Below are 27,435 nucleotides of genomic sequence, written 5' to 3'. Positions count from 1 at the left end.
TAAAAAGAAAACCTAAATTAACTTTTTCCTAAATCAATTGCAAAACAAATCCAAATTGGACTGCCAAGAAGCATTGTAGTGTACTCAAATGGCGGCGGTAGAGTTCTGAAGCTCATAGTACTTCAGTTTCATCCTCTTCCAAAAATCTGTACGAGCTTTAAGAAAAGGGTTATCAGTTTGCCATTATTGCTTTCTCTCTTTCAATCCCGAACACTGCAAAGCCAAATTTGTGAATCAACAAAGATTCTGAGGGTATTGTTTCTGTTTGTTTCATTGAATAAATTAGGGCAGCAATAAGTTAAATGGGGAGCAACCATAACAATGATAACTTGGAGCACAAATTGCAAGCCGGGAAATTGTTCCGTCATGTTAATTCTCTCATAGTCGCTCATCTTCGCGATAATAATCTCAATCAGGTACTGTTTCTTCAATTCTTTGGTTTTATAAACACATTTAACCTTTTGAAACTGCTTACCTTCTTGGGTTCCTTGAGAACGTTGGGAAAAGAGAAATCTTTGGTGACCGTAAATATGTAACATTATAGTTGTTGGAAAAATTACAACTTATTGAAACAAATCTTATGTTGTGGCGTTCGAGAGCGATTTCAGTCCTACTAGGATGCACATAGTTGTTAACTGTTGCTCTCTGAGGTTCCACAGCTCAGAAATAACATAAAGAGGAGAACACATTTGGAGAAGAAGAGAATTTTTTTAGGGTAGGAAAAAGGTCAAAAATGGTCTGCTTTATATCGGTTAATTCTGGAGGTGTTATAAAGGAGGCTTAGTGAGCTGTAACAAAATTAAGTTGATTGTCACAATTAACTTGGTTGTTACTAATTAAAAATGGCTATTACAATAGTGATTGACTTGTGTTACAAAATTTATTTAGTAATATATCAGGATATATTCTTGTATACATGTATTTGGATACTTTATATGTAAATTAAAAAAAAAACTAAAAATATTTTCTTAAAATCAAATTTGGGATAGGTCTCACATATATACAGCAAGCAGGGGAACATTGATCAGTTTGTCTTCAAGCCACTTCTCATGTGCACAAGACCACTCCTTTTTACTAGCTTGTTACAAGCCCAATAAAGGGCAATTTATATTAAGGAGAAAAAAGAGCTTTTTCTAATTAATGAGAGACTTTTGTCTCACATAAGACAAGAAAGTAGTTCGGGGAAACCGGACCTACAAGAATTCTTTATTCTCTGCATTATTTAAAAAGAAATAATGCCAAAGAAAAGAAATAATAAAGAAATAATTCCAACAATCCCTCACTAATGCTAAGGTAAAGAATGAGAACAAATTTTGGGAAAGGTTATCTAATGCTATTAAAGACAAAGGTAAAACTCGAAGCAAGGAGGGAAAGCTTCTATCCAAGCTCATCTTGCTGAGGGAATGTAAGGAATTATTTCATCAACCCCCACTAATGCAAAAGGTAAAAAATAAGATCAAATTTTGGGCAAAGGCTGCCTAGTGCTATCAAAGATCAGGGCAAACCTTGAAGTAAGGAGGACAAGCTTCTATCCAAGCTCACCTTGTTGAGGGTGATGACGAGATTGTTATCGTTGTTGTCGTGGCAAACTCAGTAGCTAACAAGATTGATTGGGTATTGGACATAGGGGCCTTAAGACATGTTTGCATCAACTAGGAGTTGTTTCATGATTTTGAGGAGTCTACCGATGATGAGTGTGTCTACATGGGTAACTCCATCATTTCTAGAGTTATGGGTACATGAAAATTTTGCTTAAGTTAACTTCTGGAAAAACATTGGCCTTGAACAATGTTCTGTAGTCCTTCCCTTTGTAAAAACTTAGTTTCACTAGCACTTCTCTACAAAGCATGTCTTAAACTTGTTTTTGAAGCTGATAAAATAATTAATTTCTCACAAAGGATTTGTTGGGAAGGGGTACCTCAATAACGGTTTATTTGTGCGGAATATGGTTCAAGAAGTTGTCAATAATGCAAGTAATTCTAGATCTGCTTATATTGTTGAGTTTGTTAACTTTTGTCATGGTAGACTAGGTTGTTAATATTGCTTTTATTAAAAAACTTAGAAAAATGAAATTAATCCCTGGGATAAATTCGGATGATTTTTTTCGGTGCATCGCATGTATAGATACAAAAATTATCAAGAAACCATTTAAAACTATTACTAGTTGAAAGAATGAATTGCTTGAACTAATACATTCAGGCTTAACTGTTTTGAAGAACACTGTTAGCAAAGGTAAAATGAGTATTACATCACTTTTGTTGATGATTCCTCTAGATACAATATGCTATATCTTCTTAAGTTTAAGAATGTGGTTGAGAGTATGTTCTTGAAATTCAAAATAGAAGTGGAGAGCCAATTGGACAGAAAAAATTGAGACACTTAGATTTGATAGGGTTCAAGTAGTACTAACACTCTAGAATCCCGATCTGGCAACATGTGGAGAGAAGTTGTTTTGTTTGCATGCCGTGTTCTTCATAGAGCTCCTCAAAAGAAGTTGGGCAAGACTCTATATCTCATGGAAAGAGCTTGTCCCTAACTTGAAATTTTTAAAAGTATGGGAGTGTTTGACTAAGGTTGGTCTACCCGTTTTGTTAAAAACGTTAAAGGTGGTACCTAAAACTTTTGGTACTTTTTGTATTCCTTAGGCTCAAATTAGTGTTACATTGTATCTTTGAATTCTATTTAGGAATCTAGTGATGGGAAATTTTTTGAATATGTTTTTCCTTTGAAAATTGATATGCCTAGTGATGTGCAAAATAATGTTTCTACGTCTATTCATGTTAATTCTCATGTTGTGCCTTTTTTGATGTTATTGCTAATGAACATGAAAATGAACTTAGAAGGAGTAAAACGCATAAAGTTGAGACTAGCTTTAGTCCTGACTTTATCATTGTTTTTTTGACTTAGAATTTTTACATTGGTGTTTTAAATGATGAATTAGTGTCTACTAGATTTATGATGAATCAAAAAGGTGAATAGATGCTATATTTTGGAAAGAGGCTATAAAAAGTGAATATATACTATATTTTGGAAAGAGGCTATAAAAAGTTCTCTAGACTATAATTTCTAATCATATAGTCTACTACGGAATCAAAATTCATTGCTTTTGAGTTGGTAGAGCAAGAGACCAAATTTCCTATTCCTATGGCGTGTGGTAGTGCTTTGTTAGGTTGAGCTTATTTTGCTCTTAATGATTCCATAGCCTTATGGTGGTCTATATTGCGATAGACTTGATGGAATCATCTAAGAGAGTGTAAAAGTATGGATGCTTTCAAGTTACCAGTTTAAAAAAAAAATAGAAAGTATGGATGCCTTCTATGTAAGATTTGGGTTGTCTTTCTAAAGCACTCAAGAGACCCAAGGTATGAGCGTGACCATAAACGCACTTTGTAAGTATTGTGGAGTTTGCTTAAAATTTAGGATAACATGTATTGTGGGGGTCTCAACTAAAGTCCATTCAGTTCAAGAGTACTTCAGTTTGTGCATATTGGTTGTTGCCCCATGTCACTATGTATCAATTCAAATCAAAAGACATCGACACATAAATATATATCCTTCCTTTGTCCTAAACTAGTGTTTATTTTTCTTTACCCTTGCATTAGTGGAGGTCTAGAGGATTGCTGGAATTGTTCCTTTTTTTCTTTTTAATAATACAAAGAATAAATAATTTTTATGGGTCCATTTTCCCTAACTACTTGTCTTATGTAAAAGACAAAAGTACCTCATTGATTAAGAATAATTTGTTTCTTCTCTTTATATATTAAATTATTCTTTATTGGGCTTGTAAAGAGTTAGTGGGAGTGGCCTTGTGCACAGGAGAAAAGACTTGAAGGCAAAATTGGTTGATTTGGCTTGCCTGCGAGCAAAATATATGTGAAGACCTAATCTAAATTTGGTTTTGGGAAAAAGTAATTTTAACTTTTTAAGCCTACCAGAAAGTGTCCAAATACATGCTTACAAGAATATATCCAGATACATTACTAGAATAAATTCCGTAACAACATTTATCACTCTCATAACATCCATTTTAATTATGTTACAACTCATTTAGTCCCCTCTGTAACAACTCCAGAAATTTGTCTAACAAGCAGACCATTTGCAAGCCTTTTCCTCTACCTCAAAAATATTCTCTCTTCTCCACACTTGTTCTTCTCTTTCTTTTTTTCTAGGCAATTCATTTTCTACAAGCTTCTAGCCATCAGTGTTGTGGAAACTTGAGGAGCGACCGATTAGAACAATGTGCAACCTAGTCGGACTAAAATCACTTTCAAGGCAATAGCTTGCCACGCACCACATTTGTTTTGATTACTCGTTACTATCTTATATCTATTAAGTTTCAATGTAGTAGTTTCCCCAACAACTATACCTAGGTAAATGAGGAAGGTAGGAGTAGAAGATAGTCAAACTATGATGAATACCACGATTCATGTAGGCATCCCAACTAGTTTGGAATTGAATTGTAGATGATACATAAAATTACATCATGCTAGTTAATTTGTTAATATATGAATGTTTTTTATCATGGTAGATTTCTGGGAGTCTTATTATGTTGCACTTGTTGAGTGTGAATCTCATCTAAAAGTTTAAGTTGTTAGAGAGAGCATGTTTTTATTTATTTATATTCTCAATACGTCCCCTCACGTGTGGCTCTAATTCATTTTTCATGGCCAAACACGCAGTGTTATCAAAGGCGCGCTTTAAGCGTGCTTAAGCCTGGAAGCGAGGCTCAAAACGTGTTGAGCTCTTCGCCTCGCTTTATGTGCACTTCAGTGTCGTCATCAAGGTTCTAAGGCAAGCTTTTCCTTGCCAATGAGACTTTTATGAAGAAGTGAAACTAAATAATTGATATTTCACTTAACCATAAATTTTTTTCAATTTCTTTGGTCATATATTTGTCATTCATATTTATAATTATTAGTCTTGGACTAAACATATATATTTGTATTCTTTTCTCCCTTTGCGCCATTTTTCATTAAAGCCCACGCTTTATTTGTGCTTTGCGCTTAAAGCCCCCATGGACCTTAGAGTTTTTTTGCGCTTTTCTCCTTTGATAACACTGCAAACACGTGGAAATTGTTTTTGATAATGAGTGGTGGTGAGATTTAGTACCAAGACCTTTGTCTGCTACGATACCATGTTGAAGTATGTGACCATCTTATCTAAAGGATTAAACTATTAGAGAGCAAACTTTTATTTGCTTAATTATATTCTCAACAACACTGTTCGAGCTATTGTTAGACCAATGGATAGGCAACTTTTTTTAAATAATCGTTGTGTCTAGGCCAGATTGTGCGCCCCTCGACTAATTCCACGAAACCCATCACTTCTCACCAACTATAGGTATCGGGTAACTGTGTCCACCAAGACTAGAACAAATGGAAAGAAATCACCTACTGTTTTTGTGTCGGCTGGGATTTGAACTTGAGGCTTCATGGTTCTTAACCCACTTCATTGACCACTAGGCTACACACCCTTAGGTGCTTGATGGATGAACAACTTCTCAGAATGTGTGAGAGATTAGGCTTTATTTGATAGAGCATCAAGTTAGAAAATACTTTTTAGTGACCATTCCTTAACTTGATGCCCTGCAAGTTAGGGAATGTTAAATGCAAGGAAGTTCCAGTTAGCCTTTGAACTAAATCAAATTATAGTGTAGACAAGGTCGTGGCATCAAATCATATCCTAGAATGAGTTGTTTCTTGTTTATAGTTGCTCAGGTTAAGAAAGTTATTTGATTAATAGCCAGGAAAGACAATTGAGTATGTCATCCTTGGAAGAAAGGAGAAAATGGAAAGGGAAAAGTAGAAGAAACGGTAGGATTCTTCTTCGTAAGGTGATGTATGCATTGATTTGTACTTGTGTACGCATAAATCTGCTTTATTTGAGATTTATTACTATAACAATTATTTGGAAGAGATAAGAATTTAGAGTGTTCAAACATTGAATGGTAGTATCATATCTTTTTTTATGTTAACCTCGGTGACTGGGCCAACTTTCACACACCTTGACTAATTCCACGGGGTATCTGCTACCTCCCACCAACACAAGTACCGTGTAACTCTATCCACCAAGGCTTTGACAGATGAGAAGTAGTCACTAATTGTGTTACCTCCGATGAGATTTGAAATTGAGACCTCATGAATCTCTACCCATACCATTGACCACTAGGCCACACCTTTGAGTGCCATTAAGAACATATTCCTTCTTTAGTGCTGGGGTGGGGGTGGGGTAAATGGAGATTTGTACTTGAGGTCTATATATTTATTCAGTAAGTTGTCAAGGGTACCCCTATGTCATAAGAGGTTTTGGAGTGTTAGGTGAGAGATTTTAAAGTCTTAGGTGATTGAGTGACTCAGTTCAATTCAGACATTGGTGATGACCAAAATTGGATGCTTGTAGAAAATGGGAACTTCATTTGCAACTTACTGTCTTTCAGAAGAAAGTGTCTTTAAACTGTACCTCAAATACTACAATTCTCGTTGCCTCATTGCAATTGTAATTAGTTCTAGACTTACTGGAGTAAAGAACTTTTACATATAACCTATGAGGTTGCATAGCTTTGGAAAATGCTTCTCTTATTTGTCCTTTATTCATGGTCTGTTTTCATACCTCCGTGATGCTCAATTTCTCACTGTGACGTGTTTATCATACCTCTTAGACCATAAGAGAAATCATTCTAAACAGACTTGCCATGTCTTGTAATACTAGATACAGGAGCCTGTGCTAGCACAGGCCCAAAATATTATTTTTGGTTTCAATTTATGTCACATTCAAATTTTTAAATATTTTAATTTGTTAATAATTTTTTTTTTCATTTTTTTTTGAGAATGGTAAAGTTGTATTCATCAGCAATGAGGGTATGCTGGCAACCAAACAAAAAAAAAAAAATTCAAAGGCCAAGTAGTCATGATTACAAAGAGCCTAGGAAATCTACTAGCTGATCTACTTCATATATACCCTCTTCTTTACACCAAAAATATAGAGTATTAATGCAGTTTTCTTTAACTTTCTGCATTGGGTTAGTAATATTCTTAAAGCACCTATTGTTTCTTTCCTTCCAAATTGACCACCATATGCAAGATGGAACTAGATTCCACCATTTTTTCTGTGTTTTATTCCCCCCTCTTCTCATCCAACAGTTTAGTAGGTCAGCAGTATTCTCACGCACCACCCAAGGATCTTAAATAATGCTTTGAAACATATACCATATCTGGGAAGTCACTCTACAGTGAAGGAACAAATGATTGTTTGTTTCCTCCTTCTCATGGCAAAAGAAGCACCTAGAAACAATCTGAAATCCTCTTTTTTTCAGTCTCTCCTGAGTCAGACATGCTCTTCTGCACACTGACCATGTGAAACACTTTATCTTGGTTGGGGTGTTGGATTTCCAAATTTGTTTCCAAGGTCCAAAAATGCCCCCCGGGTGTGTTGCCAGGTCTCTTTTGTACATTCTTCCAACAGAAAATTCCCCATCCCTATAATGTTTCCATCTGATTGCATCAGGATTAGTGTTGAGTCCCGGAAAATCTTCCAACCTTTGCAGTAAATTGGCTACTCTATCCACCTCCCAGTCATTTAAGAGCCTCCTAAGGGTTATATTCCACCCTTGCTGAGACCACATCTCAGCAATAGATGCTCCAGGGTTGTCGCAAAAAGAGTACAAATCTACGAAGTCCTCCATAAGGGAGTTCTGTCCTATCCACTTGTGTTTCCAAAAAAGTATCCTAGTCCCCTCACCCACCTTGTAGCATATGTTCCTCGCTAGTTTTGGCCACAAATTTCTGATAGACCTCCAAACTGACGATCTGTACTTTTACGTAATTTTCAAATAATATATGTTACTTTCTCTGTCCCAATTTATGTGGCACTGATAGAATTTAAGAGTCAACAAATTCTTTATATGTCTTCTAAATTTTCAAGTTGTAAATTACCGTGATTTATAGTACTTTTTATGTCATTTTTATATGTTACTTCTTCTGTCCCAATTTATGTGGCACTGATAGAATTTCAAAGGTCAATCAAATTTTTTATGTCTTCTGAATATTTTAAGTTGTCAATCATTGTGAATTATAGTACATTTTTCATAATTTTCAAATAATATATGTTACTCTCTCTATCTCATTTCTCAATTTATGTGGCACTGATAGAAATTCGAGAATCATTTAATTTTTTTATGTCTTTTATTAAGTTATTTATTATTGTGATTTATAATTTTTTTTTCTGGCATTTCACATAAAACATGTTACTTCTTCTGTCCCAATTTAGAATTTCAAGAGTCAATCAAATTTTTTATGTCTTTTAAATTATTTAAGTTGCTCATTATTGTAATTTTTATCTAACTTTCAAATATTTAACAAATTAAAAAGAAAAATCAGAAGAACAAATTAAACAGAGTAAGTAACTATTTTGCCCGAAATGACCAAAATAGCCCTTGGGCAACAAGCATCCCAGATGGCTTCTATCTGTAGAGAATTTATTGGGGATTGAACAAATGATCATGGTTGTTATCATGGCATTTGGAACGCTACGTTGCATATCTAAGGTTTTTGATATTCAAACCTCACTTGATGTTTTTTTTGCGGTTTCAGCTAATATGAATCTCCCATGACTATCCTAGCTTCCTTGCTACAGAATTTCATAAAATTCTAGAGTTCACACTGCAATTATCCCCTAGAACAAGGAAATGTCTACAAGAACTCCACAAAATTTGACTTTAAACTTTTCTTTGTGGAGCCCAACATATGTATTCTTGGTTTTCCTTGGTCATTGTGCTTCATGTTTCTTGCTGTCTCTGATACATGATGCGGATACCTTCCATAACATATCTGTAATAACATATGGGCTGCAAGTGAGGTCTCCTAACACAGTCATCTTTTCCTGGGTTTAACTGCTTGATCTAGCACTATGATTGGATTCAATAAAACAAAGTTGAGCACATCAGTTTGTGTGTCTTATACATGTTTTGAATAGAAATGGTATGTAGCTAAGCTAAGTTATTTAGAGGTCTTGATGAATTCTGCTATGCATGTATGACAGGCTGCAAGTGCTGTAGCTTCAGCTACAATGACACCAATGAGTGTTGAAGCTCCTCCCAACAAGCTACTGGAATTGGTTGCAAAGGTTTTTATCAGTTGGTAGCGTTTGACTTTGTTATGCTTTCAGTGATTTTCAGCTGCTCAACATGGGGTAAGAGAATAGATGTATAAAAACTTCTTTATCACTCTAAGCCGTTAACAGGGTCTTGCAGTGGACAAAGATGAGACACTGAGAGGAGTTTCTACAGCTGTACCTTTTGATCCAATCGTAACTGCTGGATATGGCTCAATGCCAGCCCCTCGGGCTGCATCTGTTGATTTCAGGCAATTTATCTCCCATCACACTATTTTCTTAATAACCTAAAGGGTTTAAAAGTTCTCTTTTATAAGTTTGAGTGTTGAAGTGCAATTAATGCGTTATCGGTTGACCAAGAGTTTAAAATCCTTGTCCCATGCTGATGTATGCAGTTGACAAGTTCTACTATGAGTGAAAAGGAGGAAGTTATCTGGTGATTGTGGGAAATGTTTTGGATACTTGAGTTCTAATCTTCTGTAATCAAGAGTAATAACTAATTAGGGAATGATTCGCCTGTTTTTATGTATGGAAAAACTAGAGTGTCCAATTGACTATCTTTTTCCAAAACTAGAGTATCCGATTGGTCATCTTTTTCCCTTTTTTCATTAGTTACATCTTTCAATAACTGATTAGCTGCTGCACCTTTTGAACCAATCATAATTTTTATTCTGTATATAAGTTAAGTTCTGTACTGAATTTATGCATGAGGGTGAGCCTTTATTGTGTAACAGCTTTCATATTGAACTAGGTCATGTCAATCATAGAACTCTTCTTTGTAGACACTGTAAGTTTGATCCTTTTGATCCATGCATCAAGAGATCTAGCAGTGGCTTATACACTATAGAGGGCCATCAAAATGCATCTCATAGTCGTTTGACCTAAGAAGAATGTCTCAAGATTTCCAGAGTGGGCTCACTTTCAGATTTCAGGATTCACCATAAATTAACTTATCTGTCTGGACCATGTAAAGACCATTTGCTGGCTTGATCTGCATCTGTGTGATAAATGTTTCTTCTTTCTTGTAACAAATTTATGAATGATGTTAAGCTTGCCATTTGTTGGAGTTCTGATAATCAATTTGCTTTGCAACAGTAGCATGAACGATACAAAAGGGCCGTCAAAAAATATCCCAAAGCATGAGTCACGACATATTTCTGAGCACAAGGTTGTATCTTAAACAAAACTGTAGGTTGTATGAGCTCTCGTCTTTGTTTCAATTGCCAATTTCCAGCATTAAGTTTTAACACAAGAATTTTCTTTTAGAATGTTGCAAGGTGTGCCAGATTTAGCCCTGATGGAAGATTTCTTGCTACTGGAAGTGCAGACACATCAATTAAATTGTTTGAGGTATTGTATCATTTCTTTAGAACTCTTAACTTTCATTCTTCTATTTCTAATGCAAAAGCGTTAACTTGTGCAGATTGCAAAAGTTAAGCAAATGATGCAGCCAGAAGCTAGGGATGGCCCAGTGAGGCCTGTTATACGGACTTTTTATGATCATCAACAAGTAAGATCTCTCATTATCCACTATATAAGTAAGACGTTTACTGGATTACTCTATCAAATTAAAGTTCACTGGACTTGTTTGTATGATTTTTTGCCTGTGATGCTCCTCTCATAAAATGGTAAAAAAATATAAAATGTGGGTATATCTCTTTTATCATTTTTTCTAAAGGGAGTATATAGCTGAGTAAGTTGAACGTCATATTATCTCTGGCAATGTGATGGTGTGCTTCCCTTTAATTACTGATAGCACCTCCTCTCTCTCTATTCCTATGAATCTCAGTTTCTGATGTGTGACTATGTCAGGATTTTCCCTGTTTCTTACCCAAAACTTGTACATAACTGCAGCCTATAAATGACTTGGATTTTCATCCACAAAATACAGTACTCATATCTGGATCAAAAGATCGCACCATCAAGTAGGATTTATTATTAACTGTGAAGTTGCCTAATATGTTTGTCATTGGAATATTACCTAACTACTTTTTCCTTTTGGCTTCTTTCAGGTTCTTTGATTTTTCCAAAGCAGTAGCAAAGAGAGCATTTAGAGTGATTCAGGTCACTCAAATGTTATTAAATTTTGAAACCAAACATTAAGCTTGATTTTGGCTTAGAAAATATACTAACTGTTCTACTTGATTTGGATTAAATGTTTCAACAGGATACACATAATGTAAGGTCGGTGTCATTTCATCCTTCCGGGGACTATCTTCTGGCAGGCAAGTAAATTTCTTTTCAAGTTAGATACTGTACTGTGGGCTACTATTTACTAGTTAGGTGAACTTAAATCTTATTTGATGATGCTATTTCAGAGGTGAATTTAAACCTGATTTAATGATGCTATGTCGGACAACTTTTTATCCCTGAAGTTATCTATGATCTTTTGCCCAAATACTAGAGAAATAGGGAAGTCATACTTTTACAGGTTTCTACCAGAACAAAACAAGCAATCTTTGCCTATGCTATGAAGTGTAAAAATCTGTTTGTCCATCTTTCCGGTATTGGTGATCAAATCTCGTAATGCAATATATTCTTTGTGTATGTGCTAATCCATTCCGTGCAGTTACTTCTAACTAGATTTTTAGGTGTCTTTTTTGTTAAGTATTTTTTTTTTTTGAAACAGGTAACTTTGATTTTTTGTTAAGTAATTATTTTTTGCATTATTCACCACTGAACAAAGAAACGTAACTTTGTATTATTCAGCAAACTCAGCACTAAGAAAATGCTGTGAATAACAGGAGTAAAGCCATCCCAATAACAAATGTACAGAACCTATGAAATCCAAAATATCATTTACATCATCCACAAAATGAAAATTAAACTACAGTTAACAAAGTTAAATTAGAAATGCTCTCTGGCACAGTTCTCGAGGCAGTTCTCTCTCCTCCAGCACCCTTCCGCACACCTATTGCCTCTGGTAATTACCTCATGTGATTATTCTTCTTTTCTTTCTACTCTCTTGCTTAGTCAGGCCATGGGGGAAAATAGGATTTATTTTAATGCTAGTTTCAAGTCTTTTGATATTACCAAATGGAATGATGAAGGCTCTGTTTGGTACGAGTGGGTGGAAAGAAGTCGAAGAATGATGAGAAGAACTACCGTGAGCAGTAAGGTGATGGAATGGATCTGTTTCCTGCTAAGAGAAGCTTCCACTGATCATAAGAAAGTCACAAGGAGATGGAGATATACTGAAAGAAAAGAGGAATACTTCTGCACTAGGAAACATAATGAATATGAGAGATATATGAGCATTGTAGCCATTAATGTGGGGGGTAGATCTGTTAACATTATTCCAGAACCAGTCTTGAATGCTGGATGGTACGATTTAGCATTTAAGATAGAAAACTTCATTAAATGCACCAAAAGGTCGATACCAACGAGTTTACCAAGACTTGTAAACTCCGGATACCCCTACTCAAAGGCTGTAAGGGACAGCAAATGGCTATAAAAAACCCACAAGGAGACAAGCTCAGCAGAAAAGCAAGAGGATGGGCTTTTGGGTAGGTGTCTTGTAGGGTATCTGGAGAAGGCCAACAAAGAGAAACCTTCTTTGTCTGAAATCAGAATTTCCCAATAAATTCATGGCGGAACAAACTCTTCAAGGTTAGTGGAAATGGAGAAACTTAAGTTTCAACCTAGAATGGTGGAGCCCAGTTGTAGGCTGCATGCCGAACTCTGTGGAAGTTAAAAAAACTTGGAATAAAAATTATAGGGATCCCCCTACATCTGTGGTCACAACAAGTATTTGAAGAAATAGGGCAACTCTGTGGTGGTTGGGTGGCAATGGAAGAGGAGACAGAGTTGAAGAACCATATGACGTGGGCAAGAATTTTGGTTGCAAACAGTGGTAGAAATATACCGAAAGAGGTTTCGATTTCGCGTGGTGGAATCAGATACCATTTTCTGGTATGGGTTGAAGGCAAAGCAAGATATGAAATCTTGCTAGAAAAAGTTTTGAATCTTGCCGGAGAACAATTTGAAAGCAGGGTATGTTATGGACCAGGAGATAATAAGGAGTAACTACTACAGTACAAAAATCCCCTTTTACTAGGGATCCTAGTACAAATACCCATGTGGGGAATGGAAAGTTGACAGCTGTGGTGGTACCCACTGAGTCATATGAGAACCATGTGACCTCTTTAATGAAGGAATCTATTATGGGCCTTGGGTATAGGCCAGAACAATTAAATGAAGAGTATAATGGACCAGATCCAACAAGCCTATTTATTTTTAATAGCATATCCAATTCCACCCAGCCCAATCCAGTAGAAGATTGGATTCTTCAAGATAAAGAAACATAGTTCTGCTCAAAGACATGGCAAGGAGCACAACAGAATACTGAGAAGGAGATAACAACAACAGATTTGAGTGGTATTTTGGGTGACGTGGCTGTGCTAAATATGGCCGAACCAGAGGCACAAGTTCCAATTGGGGAGGTGATGATTGGGAGGGAGGAAAAAGAGGTATGCAATAGTGAAGACCAAAGAACTTTGACCTCTGTTGAAGAATGGGAAGTTGAAGAAGCAGAGCCACTATACACACAATAACAACTGTTAATCACAGAAAAAGAGAGAAGTTTCTGCTTGGGTGAAACAGAATTTGATCAAACTGGGAAAATTGTTTGGGGCTGATTTCCAAGGTCATGAAGACGAAGCTATGGAACTGTTACTACAGGTGGACAGTGCCAGACAAGCCGGACAAGAAGACAAGGTTCAAGGGCTGTAATGAATTGAAATTTTTTGTAGCTTTTGATGTGAAGTTCAAAAGTGTGGGGGTGTAGAGATAAGGGGAGAAACTTCCTAACTATTTCTTGATGCAATTTAAACTTGTCTCATGGAATCTAAGGGGTTTGAACAGTAGGGACAAACGGAGGGTTGTCAAGAACATTACGGGGGATTGGAAAGCTGACATTATTTGTCTTCAAGAAACCAAACTAGAGGGGGATCTTACTGGGCTAGTAATGCAGATTTGGGGTGGTAGATGGATCAGAATGGCATGTTTGGAAGCTAGTGGGACAAGAGGAGGATAATGATGCTTTGGGATAGTAGAATATGGAAAGGGGAAGTTTTAGAGATCGGAACATATACCCTCATGCCATATTACAGGAGTATATGCTCCAAATTGCTATGTGGAACGAAGACCAGTATGGGAAGAAATTGGCTCTATCAGAGGTTTAATAGAAGGTCCATGAGCAGTTTGTGGTGATTTTAATGAGGCTAGATATGCCTTAGAAAAGAGGAACTGTATAAGGAGAACAATAGGGATGCGGGAGTTCTCTAATTTGATCGAGGATCTAAACCTAGTTGATCTTCAACTGGAAAATGCAAAGTTCACCTGGTTCAAAGGGGATAACCACCTGATAGCTTCAAAAATTGACAGGGTCTTGGTATCTCAAGAATGGGATGATGCTTTTAGCAACTTGAAACAGTACACTATACATCGAATAGTGTCAGACCACTCTCCAATCACACTCCAAGGTGGTTCCCGGAAGAAGAGCAAGAGTTATTTTAAGTTTGAGAACTGGTGGTTAGGGACTGAAGGTTTCATTGACAGCGTAAGGATATGATGGAACTCTATTGATTATATTGGGAGGCCTGATTACATCCTTGCATCCAAATAAATGCTTTGAAACACAAATTGAAGGAGTGGAGCAGAAGTGAGCAAGGGAATCTTGTCCGACAGAGGAGAGTTTTACTTGAAAAGCTGGCTGCTATGGAAAACATTGCTACTGATAGAGGTCTAACTGAGGATGAGGCAACAGAAAAGGCAAGTTTACTTCTGAACTTGGAGGATTTGATAAAAAAATGAGGAGATCTACTGGAGGCAAAGATCAAGATCAATTTGGTTAAACGAAGGGGATAAGAACACCAAGTTCTTCCATAAGATAGCTAATGCACACAAGAGGTACCATAATGTATATCAACTTCTAGTCTAGGGGAACATTATCCAAGAACCAAAAAGAATCCAAGGGGAAATAGTGGAGTTCTATCAGAAGCTTTATACATAGGAGTTGCAGTGGAGACCTGCCAACAATTTTTTGAATTGCCCAAGGTTGACAGGGGAGGAAAAGAAGGATCTTGAAAGAAGCTTTGACCAGGAAGAAGTTCTAAGGTGTTTAAAGCAGTGTGCAATTGATAAAGCACCAGGACCAGATGGCTTTACTATGGGGTTTTAAATCAAATGCTGGGAGGTGGTGAAAGGTGACGTAATGGAGAATTTTGAAATCTTCCATGAACAAGGGAGGTTTAGACCTATTAGCTTTTTTAGGTAGTATGTATAAGATCTTTTCAAAAGTGCTTACCGAAAGGCTGAAAAAAGTGATGTCCAAGCTTGTCGATTCATAACAATTAGCTTTTATTAAAGGGAGACAGATAATGGATGCAGTCCTCATAGCTAAATGAAGCTGTAGATTCCAGGTTAGTCTAAAAAAACCAGGAATTCTATGCAAATTAGACATTGAGAAAGCATATGACCATGTCAATTGGGACTTTCTTATGGGTATGCTAGAGAAGATGGGTTTTGGTCACAAATGGAGACAGTGAGTTAAATTTTGCGTATCTTTAGTGAACTTCTCAGTATTGGTAAATGGCTCTCCAATAGGATATTTTAGGTCACAGAGAGGTCTTAGGCATGGTGATCCCCTATCACCCTTCCTTTTCATACTAGTCATGGAGGGACTCAACAATATGATCAAGAATGCATGCAATGAAGGGTGGCTGAGAGGTTTTGAAGTTGCTAGAGTTGGAAGGGAAAGTCTAGAGATCACTCATTTACAATATGCAGATGACACCCTGATCTTTTGTGATGCCGAGGAAGACCACCTTCAATTTTTTTTTTGAAACTGGTAATGTTTTATTCCTCAGCATTAAGGTATGCTGGAGACCTCCAAAAAGGTAGTAACAAGCTAAAACAAGAGACTAATTACAGTAATCCTAAAAGATCGACTAATTGTTCAGCATTTTCTATACAATGATAATAAGACTCATTCTAGTTATTTTTGAAGCTATGTCTGGGCTACATGTCAACCGGAGGAAAAGCTTCTTGTAACCAATAAATGAAGTACCAAGCATGGAAATTTTGAAGTCAATATTGGGAGGTGAAGTATCTGTCCTCCCAACCACATATTTGGGTATGCCTTTGGGGAAAAATCCAAGTCTATGGAGATCTGGGATGGGGTGATTAAGAAGTGTGAGAAGAGGCTAGCAAGGTGGAAGTCTCAGTACCTTTCATTAGGGGGAATACTAACTTTGATTAATTCTTTGCTTGATGCACTTCCAACATATATGATGTCATTGTTTCCTGCCCCACCGGGAATCATCAATAGGTTGGATAGCATCAGGAGAAAATTTTTATGGCAAGGGAACAAGGAAAGGAGAGGGTCTTAGTCAAATGGAAAACTGTGATCACTGAAAAGAGAGTTGGGGGTCTGGGGATCAAGAACATGAAGAACCAGAGCAAAGCTTTGAGGATGAAGTGGCTTTGGAAGTACTCAAATGATAATCAGAATTTATAAGGCTCAGTCATAAAGGCAAAATATGAAGAGAGTGATAGTTGGATGACAAAGGAGGTTACACCCCTTATGGTGTTAGCTTATGGAAATCCATTAGAGAACTTTGGAATGAATTCAGACCTAACACCAAGATCAAAATGGTAGATGGCATAAAAACTAGATTCTGGAAGGATGATTGGCATGCAGAAGGAAATATGGAGACTCTCTTCCCTGACATCCACAATTTAGTTCTTCAGCAACAAAGTACTATAGCTGACTTATGGACTCCTCAAGGGTGGAATTTTGTATTTAGAGGACACCTCAATGACTAGGAAATTGCAAGAGTAACATAATTTTTTAGATGCATTGATCAATTTAGTGGTCTGGAAATAGGGTGGGACAGATTGCAGTGGTTGGGAAACAGTAAAGGGATTTTAAAATAGGTGCAACATATAAGAAGTTGAACCATCAAAATCTGCATTTACTCAAGTGGCTCTGGAGACATATATGGAAAGCCAAGATCCGCTACAAGGTGTCTTGCTTTGTGTGGTTATTGGCTAAAGAAGCAGTATTGACACAGGAGAATTACACTTTGCTCTAGATGTTTTTTTCTGTGGGAAAACTGCAGAAACAGTCAATCATTTGTTCATCCAATGTGAAGTCACTGGCCAGCTGTGGAATTTGTTCCTGAGACTTAAAAACATCTCCTGGTCCATGCCTAGGAGAATTTCAGAGGCTCTACATAGCTGGGAAGAAGCAGGGACACAAGCAAAAAACAGAAGTAACTAGAGAATTGTCCCTGCCACAATTTGGTGGACAATATAGAAAGAGAAGAACCTTAGAGTTTTTGAGGATAGGGAGAATAGTATGCAACAAGTTAAACTGAATTGCATTTTGACTCTGTGTTTTTGGTGTAATCAAATTTACTCTAATGATACCGTCTCTATCATTGATGTCTTAGATTCATTATAGGGATAAGTCGGTATTATTAGAGTTCCTTGTGTAGATACGGGTTTCAGTACATAGGCTATAGAAATAGCAACAATTACCATTTTAAAAAAAAAAATGAAAATTAAACTAAATGTTAAGGCAGTTGAGAAAAAAAAGCCTTCTATCTATGATATGATACCTGGTTGACTGAATCAACATGTGATGTTGGCTTATAAATCTTAAAAGAGAAATGAAGCTCCGGAGGGCAGCTCGTCGATGATTGATCTCAACTCCAACCAAGAGGAAATATAGATCCAAAGGTGTTGTAAGTTGTAACTACCTAATATGAACTACAAAAACTACCACAACAACAACATACCAGTATGGTTCCACGACTGGGGTCAGGGGAGAGTAGAGTGTACGCAGACCTTATCTCTACCCGTACTTTCGAAAGACCTTAGGCTCAGAGAAAGCATAAACACAACATTTATGAATGCATAAACAATAGCAGTATAGTAAGAATATAGAGGCATACAAGACAAGTAGTAGAAACATAATAACAATACAGAAAAAGTAAAATAATAAAAATATCGAAAATAATACTAATACTACTAGCAAGAAAGACCATATACAAAACTATTTATTTTTAGTCTTCTGCCCGAATCCTCGACCTCCATACCCTCCCATCAAGGGTCATGTCTTTGGTAAGCTAAAGTCTTGCCATGTCATCACTTCTCCCCCATACTTCTTCGGCTACCCTTAGTCCTTACCTTCCCTCCTGCCTTCCAGTGTCAACCTCCCACACCTCCTCACTGGGCAATTGTACATCTCCTCTTGACATGTCTGAACCTTGTCAGCCTAGCCTCCCGTATCTTGTCCACCACAGAGGCAACTTCCACCCGCATATCATAACTTATACCCGATAACATCCCTAGCCTTAGAACCCACCCATCTGGTCTCCGGAGCACAAGTTATACTGATCTTCCTCTTCTTGAGAATCTTCACTAACTCTATACACTTCCCCGTCAGAGTTCCTATGTTGCAAGATACTAACACTACCACTAATCTACAAAAAGAGAAGTGTCTTAAGACAATGGAATATACGCACAACACTACACTATGCTACTGCAATATATATCTCTACAAGGGCGGAAGATAAGGGTTGAAAAGTGCAACCAGAGGTACCAACTCCTGGCGGATAGAACGTGGGTGTAAGCCAGAGATATCTACGCTCTGCTGCTGGTCTAGACTGAAATGATTTGCCGACGCTCACCCTCCGACACATACTGCTGCTGCCCCTGCAACTGGAGATTACTGTTCGCTGCTCAGTGTGCACCTGTACTACCAGACCACAAAGAAAGAAGAAAAAGAAAAAGAAAAAGAAGAGGAAAGAAGCAACTAAAAAGGAAAAGAACAAGAGGACAGAGAAGGTGGGGCGATGACTGTGGCTGATCCTAAACCCACAGCAGCGGGCTGGTGGTTTATGGTTCTCGGTGAAGAGAAAAAAGAAAAGAAGAAAAAGAGATAAACTAGAGTCTAGAGGGAAGAAGACTGTTGCAGACCCTAGATTAGCAGCTAGGGTTTCTGCAAAGGAGAGAAGAAGGGGTGGAGAGGAGAGAGAAGCGGTCTGAGAAGAAGAGAGAGGAGAAGATGACTTACCTGGTGCAGCCTCCTGGTGGTCACCAACCGGAGTTAGGTCCAAGGGAGGTGGGGAGGGGAAGAAGACCGTTCAATGACATTGAGCGTTAGAAGAGAGAGAGAGAGAGCATTAGGAATTATTCACATTAGTGAAATTACTTCAAGTACAAAAACTGTTAATAAAAATTCCCACCATAGTGGACGGTAAGCTTTCTTCTTAAGACTTGGAATCTAACCAGTTAAAATTGGTTAGAGAACCAATTATTCGATTATGTATCATAAGATTGTCTATTGTCCTATGTTTCCATATCATTTACTGCTAACTCATTCAGATGAAGCAGCAGCAGTATTGAACACGATTTGCATTATGCTGATTGGCTAAATTGTCTCATGATAATGTTGGTTGTTACAGGAACTGATCATTCAATTCCCCACCTATATGACATTAACACTTTCAAATGCTACCTGCCACCAAATTTCCAAGATATGGGTGTCAATGGTGCTATTAATCAGGTAAATTGGGTATCTAGTATGCATTGGTCAGAGGATTCTTTACTCACCATTATATTTCCTTACAGGTTAGGTATTCATCTACTGGTGGAATGTATGTAACTGCATCCAAAGATGGTGCAATTCGGTTATGGGATGGGGTAACAGCTAGCTGCGTGCGATCTATAGATGATGCACATGGAGCGGCAGAGGCTACAAGTGCAAATTTCACAAAGGATCAAAGGTAAGAGATCCCTAATGGATACAGCTTACAAGTTAGGACCAGGAACTTTTTCTTCAATTAGAGAAAAGAAGACAAAGAAAGAAAAAAGAACAAGAGGTTTATTCCACTTGAACCACTGCCTAGGTATGAATAGGTTTTTTTGTTTCTTTTTACGTTGTGGAGGGTGGGGAACTTGTGAAAAGAGCTGCCAATGAGAATCTTCTCGTCGCACCCAAGGGTGTTGCCTAGTGGTCAATGAAGTAGATGAGAGCGATGAGGTCTTAGGTTCGAATCCCAGCCGAGACAAAAACACTAGGTGATTCTTCCCATCTGTCCTAGACTTGGTGGACAGAGTTACTTGGTACCTGGCGTTGGTGGTGGGAGGTGACAGGTATCTCGAGGAATTAGTCGAGGTACGCGAAAGCTGGCCGGACACTACGGTCATCAAAACAAAAAAGAATCTTATCTTCATGTTTTGTCACAAAGAAATTCCAGTAAAGTATGGCTTGCTTGACTACCAAGTTTATCTGGTATACTGCTCATGCTCTTAGACAAAAAGAATTGATATTCATCTTTTGTATCAAATTGTTATTTGCGACCCTATGTGGTCTATTTGACATCAGGTTTTATCTCTTATTTACACGTGGAACTTGCTTTACTTTTTATGTGAGATATTCTTGATATTTTTTATTTTTTTTGACAATGAGATAGTCTTGATGTTTTTTTTTGGTAAACTGCATATTTTCATTCCTAACCAAAAGTGTGTCTTTACAAACAGAGCAGTATTGGATTACCTTCTCACTCATCTATACAAACAGATTCTACTAATCCATAGCCTTCTATACAGTACTTTCTATATAGATCAGTGATCTATTGCTATCTGTATCTAATCAGAAACTAAGGATAAACATTTAGTTGTTGAAGTGCTATCCATTTTGCCCTGGTCTGACTCTTGATGTGCATATGCATCACTATTTCGGGTATTTCCTTCAACACTTCATCAGTGTTCATGCTCCCTTTCTGAAATCTGATCTTGTTCCTTTCTCTCCATATGACATACACTAGCATACCAAAAACATTGCTTACAACTTCAGCTAGTCCAGCCTTCTTCTTTGCCATCATACATACCCATTTCACTTCTGTCTCCCACTCCTGAATAGCTCTTGAGAAACCCAGCCATACACAATCTATTCCACAATGCCTTTGTCTCCTGGTATTCAAAGAATAGATGGCTGAATGTTTCTAATGTCAATCCACACTAAGCACAATCAGGAGGGACTTGAATCCCAAGCTTAATCAGCCTGTCAACAGTTGCTAATCTCTTCTGAACAGCTAGCCATACAAAGAACTTGAATCTTGGATGAATTCTGGGGTATATTGCTATGGCCTTCCAGTCAACTCTAGGAAATTGAGGCATCAGTCTTGTGTACATCTTATGTATGGAGAAATTGTCACCTGATTGGGTTTCATCAAAAGCTGAACTCAAGTCTCCTTGTGTTGTTTGTCCCTGTAGTATCCATTCCCTTGCTTCCAATATCTTCCTCACAACCCAAGAAGCATTCTTAGGTATTTGGATTGTTTCAATAATTTTCCTTCTTATAAAATAGTCGTGTACCCACTGGATCCATAAGCATTCTTTATTTCTTGCTATATTCTATAATTGTTTCAATATTGCAGCTCTATTTCACATACATAAATTTATAATGTTCAGGCCCCCAGCTGCAAAAGGTTTGCAAATATTCTCCCAAGAAACCAATGCTTTCTTTGTATGGTCACATTTCCAGTGCACAAGAAAGTTCTACAATTCTGTTCAATACTCTTCATCACCTTCTTAGGAGTCAAAAATATTTGGGACCAGTAATCTTGCACCCCAAACAAGACTGACTTGATCAATTGTACTCTTCCAGCATAGGATAGTAGTTTAGCAGACCAACAAGTGATCTTTGCAGTAATTTTCTCAATAAGTGGCAAGAAATGGTTCACACTGAGCTTTTTAGATGCTAAAGGCACTCCTTAATATCTGTATGGAAGGACACCTTCAAGATATCGTAGCTCCTCAAGAATCTCTTCTCTTGTGTGATTGGCAACCCCAGCAATATATAGTGAGCTTTTATCTACATTAGCCTGTAACCCAGATGCCTTGGGAAACTTCGTGAATGCTTCACTTAGCAACCTAACAGAGATAATGTCAGCCCTGTAATACATCAATAGATCATCTACAAAACAAATATGTACACTGCCCAACTTCCTTCACCTTGGGTGAAAGTTGAAGTTCCCATTCCTAGCTTATTGATTCAACTTTCTTCCCAAGTACTCCATAGCCAAGACAAAAAGATAAAGGGACATAGGGTCCCCTTGTCTAATGCCTCTTTTGGCAATAAAAGGAGGAGTCAATCCTCCATTAAGCATCAAGGAATAGGACACTATAGACAAATGTGTCATAATCCAATGTATAAATTTGGCAGGAAACCCCATGTCTATTAACAATTTCCTTATAAAGCCCCATTCCAAAGTGTCATAAGCTTTCCTTAGGTCCACCTTGAGAGCACACCTTGGAGAGATCCATTTCCTAGAATAGCACTTTAAAATCTCATGACTAAACAATATACTATCAATAATGCTTCTCCCTTCAACAAATGCAGATTGGGAGCATCCCACTAATCCGCCAATTACTTGTTTAAGTCTCCTGGTTAAAACACCTTTGAAATGATTTGTACAGGGTAGTACAGCATGCTATAGTATATAGAGCTATAATGTCTACTGAAGCTTGTTTATTCTAAATATGTCCTAGGTATATCCTCTCTTCAGCAAAAGACTCTTCGGTGAAGCTTTGGGAAGTTGGCACAGGAAGATTGGTCAAACAATATCTTGGAGCTGCACATACACAGTTGCGCTGCCAGGTATGTCAGGCTCACACAGTTTGCTTTGAAGAGTTCATGTTTCATGTCACAGTTTTTACTATCTATTATTTTGATGAACATTTTTTTTTTAATTATGTATTAGCAAAGCCTAATTTGGTTGCTCCCTGTAGTTAAGCTGATATAGGCTTAAACAGAAGCAATAATATGGAGTTACATATTTATGCAAATATCGTGTCAGGACCCGATTTCTCGAGTCATGATGGCACTTACTATACCCTACCAGTAGGTAAGCCAACCCGTAACCCAGAACATCAAGCAATGAGCGAAAGGGCAGAAACTAGCGAAAACAATAAGCTAAACAAGAATAACAAGGCGGAAGCAATTCAAAATAAATATATACAAAAATCCCTCCCAGAACCTGGAAGTCACTAGTACAGAGCTATCTAATAAAGAGTACAAGTCCCAAAAGTGGACCACAACAAAGCGTGTCTCAAAGGCAACAAGACTAGCTAAAACAAAAGGAGACAAGACAACCCTAAACGCCAAGTGCTCGCCCTCGTCTCCGAATCACATCTGCAAAAGAAGGCTGGAGCTAATCACTGCTGGTAACTGGTACTGGGACCTGCATCACGAAATAGATGCAGAGCGTAGCATGAGTACCAACACAACAGGAACTCAGTAGGCATCAAAGGCCGACTGAGCAAAAAGGGTAAAAACAATAAGAAATGATAGAATCTAGACACAGAGAGGTCAAAGCGGATATGAAAAGAAAGCACACGAGCATACCAGAAACAACTAAGTACAACTAAACTAAACCTAACTGGACCCCCATAAGCCCAGAAGGTACACTCGTGCGCAAGTTTAAGTAAAACCTGATCGGACCCCCATAAGCCCGACAGGTACACAGAAAAGTTAAGTCTACTGAGAAAGAAGAAAATTGGGCTCCCAGCCCAAAGTAACTAAGATAATCCATCAGATTCCACCCAGCCAACAGTGCACTCCCAGCCCAGCTAGAAAGAGTGACCCTAGGGGGCACCCAACCAAACAGTCCACTCCCAGCCTAGCTAGAAAGAGGGACTCGAGGGTGAGGTAGATATCGCGAGTCGTCCTACCATGCAGTCAACTCCCAGCCCATCTAGAAAGAACGACCCAGGGACACCCAGCCAGCAGCACACTCCCAGCCCAGCTAGAAAGAGAGGCCTGGGGGCGATCGCTGATATCACCGAGTCTACCCAGCCAGCGATACGCTCCCAACCCAGCTAGAAAGAACGACCCCGGGGGTGATGGTATCTCCAATAGGATTCAATCCAACAACTACCACCGTGGAACGCCGTCCACTCTAAGAAATCACAGAAAAGGCTCCAAGCCTATACTATCTCAATCCCACACCTTTAGTGATGCACTAAACCTTCGAGAACGCGTCAGAACTAGAGGGAGAAGATATACAGAAGTGCAGCAAGCAGCGATAACGCCTAATCTAAGGCTCAACTATCAGACTCTAAGTCTGCTACTCCAGTCTACAAGGAGCTAAGTCATCCGAACGACTTCGGCAGAAAGTCAAGGCTATCTAGCCCACACAGGTCATAAGTCTAAGGCAATGCTAGCCTAACCTAGACTAAGGACATCATGCTTACGGTTAAGGATGAACAAGGCATACAACACATAGCATACAGGAATACAACACATAGCATACAATAGCATTTAGTACATAAACATGCACCTCTACTAAACCGGTTAACATGATACTATACCGGAAATATGACCAATCGATCCTAACATGAGGTATCTAATCAAAGTAAGGTAGGAAACTGGTACCCACCCCTAATTCACTCTAATCGACATGCTTTTACACAATTAAGCTCAATCTAAAAGAAAGGAAGCCGTAGCCTACCTTAAAAGTCGCGCTCTCCAAATCACTTTACCAGAGGTTTTCCTTCCCGAACAACCTTTGAATGCTGTCACTCTATCAAATATAAGATCACAACGTTACTACGGTCGTTTAGACACCAAAATCACAACAAACGGAGACGGGTCAATTTAAGAGTCAAAACGGGAATCGTGGGACCCACACCGAACTGTTGGAATTTGACTCCGTCAAGAGACCCTAAACAGCACCTCAAACTTGTGTTCCAAAATGGAACACAATTCGAGGCTCAAAACACAGCAAAAACCAACAAGTAAGAAACCACACTTTAATCAACTAAAAGAAAACCTACAACAGTCAAAACTCGAAATCTACAAGGATCTAATGGTGCCTAGCACTCCTTGAACACTCTACGACGAAGTCACAACAATTCTCAACACGTGGGACTTCGAATCACCCAAAACCGAGCTAAAATGAAAGAGATATGACCAAAACAAGAATGCCAAAAACAAAGGCTCGAAAAAGGGATACAACAGTCAGGTTTATCGCGAAATTACCTCGAACTACGCGCACCTGACAACTTTCGAACACTCTACAGCGAAGCCACCGAAAATACGAAGCTCCCGCACTTCGAATCGCCTAATTTGGATGAGAGATGAGAGAGTTAAGAGGGTTTTAAGTTTGGGAAATGGTTGCTGATTTATCTGCATTAAATAGCAGATTTTCTGCAATTTTTCCCAAAATTTTAAAACTCCGACGGGGTGCTCCGAACTCGTAGTGCACCCAAACAAGATATGCAACGGCGCAGTCGAAATTTTCATACGAGGTCATCTTGACAAAAAGTGGATCCCACACTCAAATGTCATTTTAAGTCAAAACCCACAAAAGGGCTCAGAAAGATATCGAAAACCTCGGGGCACAAAAGAAGGGTCAATCTAGACCAAACTCGACATTCCAGAGCTAACTGCGCTGACGGAATTCTCATCCGATCACGTTTACTCAGAATGTTGACCAAAGTCAAACTTAGGCTTAAACTTAAAGTTAACTAATCGCACTGACTCACACTGAAAACCTCGGGAGTCATGCCGATCATGCTACTAGCCTAAAATGACCCTTCCGAAGCAATCGTCAGAATTGGATTCCAATGTCATCTTCTTGAACTTTTGATCGAAAATGATCATTCAAGGTTCATAAGCTCCAAAACACAAAAACTCGCACCAAGACCAAACGAACGACCAGGTGACCGAACTGTCAGTCCCAGCAAGTCATTAATGACTTGGGGTCGCTACAGGAATGCTTTAAATGGCTACAGGAACGCTCTAAATGACACACAGAAGGCAGGCAAGACATAGAAATGACCAGGAGGGTCATTACATATCGATTGCTTATCATTATTGAATATGCAATACATGGTATCATATGGCAAAGCTGCTGGCGTCAGTTTATCATTCTTGTGAAAGCTTCAACTTGGATTCGTAATAGCTTCTTAGATATTCCGTAACTATCATGATCATTATGGAATTGCATGAATAAAATAGAAGCTAATACATTTGAAGTATCATGGCAACAATAATAGCTATGCTTCAATCCCAAGCTAGTTGGGTCGTCTATATGAATCTTCCTATCCAGGTACCCCATTTAGATCCATCTCAATCCAATGTTCTGTCACATGGAAAGGAAAAATAATTTTTTGCTTAAGATGTAGGAATATGTAAACTTATGTTAATTTCTTGATTGAAGTTCAGGTAATTTTGAGATGTGATAGTCAGAGAGAACACCTAATGAAAGTGTTCCACATGGATTTCCGCATCTTCATGTTCATCTTCTGTAATTAGGATGCATTTTATATATGCACCAATCAAAGTGTTTTCCTTTTGTTTTCTTGTTTTTTTTTTACTATGAGCTTTGATATTTTTACTTGTATGCTCTCACATTCTTGTTGACAATTGACAGTTGAAAATTGCTTTCAATGCAGGCTGTTTTCAATGATACAGAAGAATTTGTATTATCAATTGATGAATCTCTAAATGAGGTAAGTTTGTCTTTCTTTAATACGTACACAGGTAACACTACGGAGATTAATTAGGATGCTGGTCACAGATTGTCGCATGGGATTCTCTGACAACAGAAATAGTGGCTAGATGGCCCTCCAACCATATTGGTGCACCCCGTTGGCTTGAGTATTCCCCAGTAGAAGCTGCATTTGTGTCTTGTGGGATTGACCGATCCATTCGGCACTGGACTTAGTGCCACTATTGAGCCAGCAGCATTAGTAATGCCAGAGATATGCCAATGTAATTTAATAAGCTTGCTGTAACCTGTAAGAAACTCTCAGCACACTTGTTTGTTGTATACTTGAGAGAAGAGAAAGTGGCATTCGGAGGAAGGTCAACCTAGCAAAACTCTTAACCTCTTTTTGGCTGTGCAGTGAGCTAAGTAAATGGAAATGATTTATGCATCCTCTCTACCTCGATTCTTTCCTTTGTTGGTGAACGAAGAAGAGGCAATGAGCTACAAGGCAGATTTCAAGTCGGTCCAATGGTCAGGCATGATGGTTAATCTCCTAGCTGACCTTTGCTGATCAACCAAACTACTTTTAAGGGAAGATTGAATATTGCTCGATGGACATGTATTCAGTTGTTTTTTAATCTGTCCGGCAGGATTTCTTTCCAAGTTTTTGTAATTGATTGAAACTATTACACAATGTGGACATAAGCTTGATGATCCTTTTGAGATTCTTAGTAGCAACCTTGTACACTCTAATAGGATATCCACATCCCTTTGCAATGGATAGCTGCACTGTACCAAAAAGAAAATTTTCTTCTCA

General features: G+C 38.1%; 1 protein-coding gene across 3 annotated transcripts; it reads left to right on the top strand.

The window, feature by feature from the left end:
- On the top strand, window positions 1-27,435 carry LOC125861878 (cleavage stimulation factor subunit 50). 3 transcript variants are annotated; one of them, XR_007445996.1, is made up of 15 exons: window positions 1-416; window positions 9,037-9,120; window positions 9,238-9,359; window positions 10,204-10,276; window positions 10,375-10,458; window positions 10,532-10,618; window positions 10,963-11,033; window positions 11,121-11,172; window positions 11,276-11,333; window positions 19,584-19,684; window positions 19,750-19,904; window positions 22,675-22,783; window positions 26,584-26,640; window positions 26,709-26,928; window positions 27,037-27,435. XR_007445996.1 is itself a non-coding variant. In XM_049541785.1 (14 exons), exons 1-14 carry the CDS (start codon window positions 303-305, stop codon window positions 26,853-26,855), a joined length of 1,314 nt encoding a protein of 437 aa, XP_049397742.1. In that variant the 5' UTR covers window positions 2-302; the 3' UTR covers window positions 26,856-27,435. The 3 variants fall into 3 exon arrangements, 2 of the variants coding, with proteins under 2 accessions (XP_049397742.1, XP_049397743.1); XM_049541785.1 differs by having other exon boundaries at window positions 2-416; window positions 26,709-27,435; XM_049541786.1 differs by having other exon boundaries at window positions 262-416; window positions 9,248-9,359; window positions 26,709-27,435.

The sequence above is a fragment of the Solanum stenotomum genome, chromosome 4 (assembly GCF_019186545.1).
Source record: "Solanum stenotomum isolate F172 chromosome 4, ASM1918654v1, whole genome shotgun sequence".
Classification (NCBI taxonomy): domain Eukaryota; kingdom Viridiplantae; phylum Streptophyta; class Magnoliopsida; order Solanales; family Solanaceae; genus Solanum; species Solanum stenotomum.
This window is presented reverse-complemented; position numbering and strand designations above follow the sequence as displayed.

What these genes read in the sequence shown, in the direction of transcription:
- LOC125861878 (XM_049541785.1), top strand. Translation starts at nt 303, where the DNA reads ATGGGGAGCAACCATAACAATGATAACTTGGAGCACAAATTGCAAGCC. An exon ending in GCTGCATCTGTTGATTTCAG is followed by an intron (nt 9,360 to 10,203) that starts GCAATTTATCTC and finishes GCTTTGCAACAG; the next exon opens with TAGCATGAACGATACAAAAG. An exon ending in TCAAAAGATCGCACCATCAA is followed by an intron (nt 11,034 to 11,120) that starts GTAGGATTTATT and finishes GGCTTCTTTCAG; the next exon opens with GTTCTTTGATTTTTCCAAAG.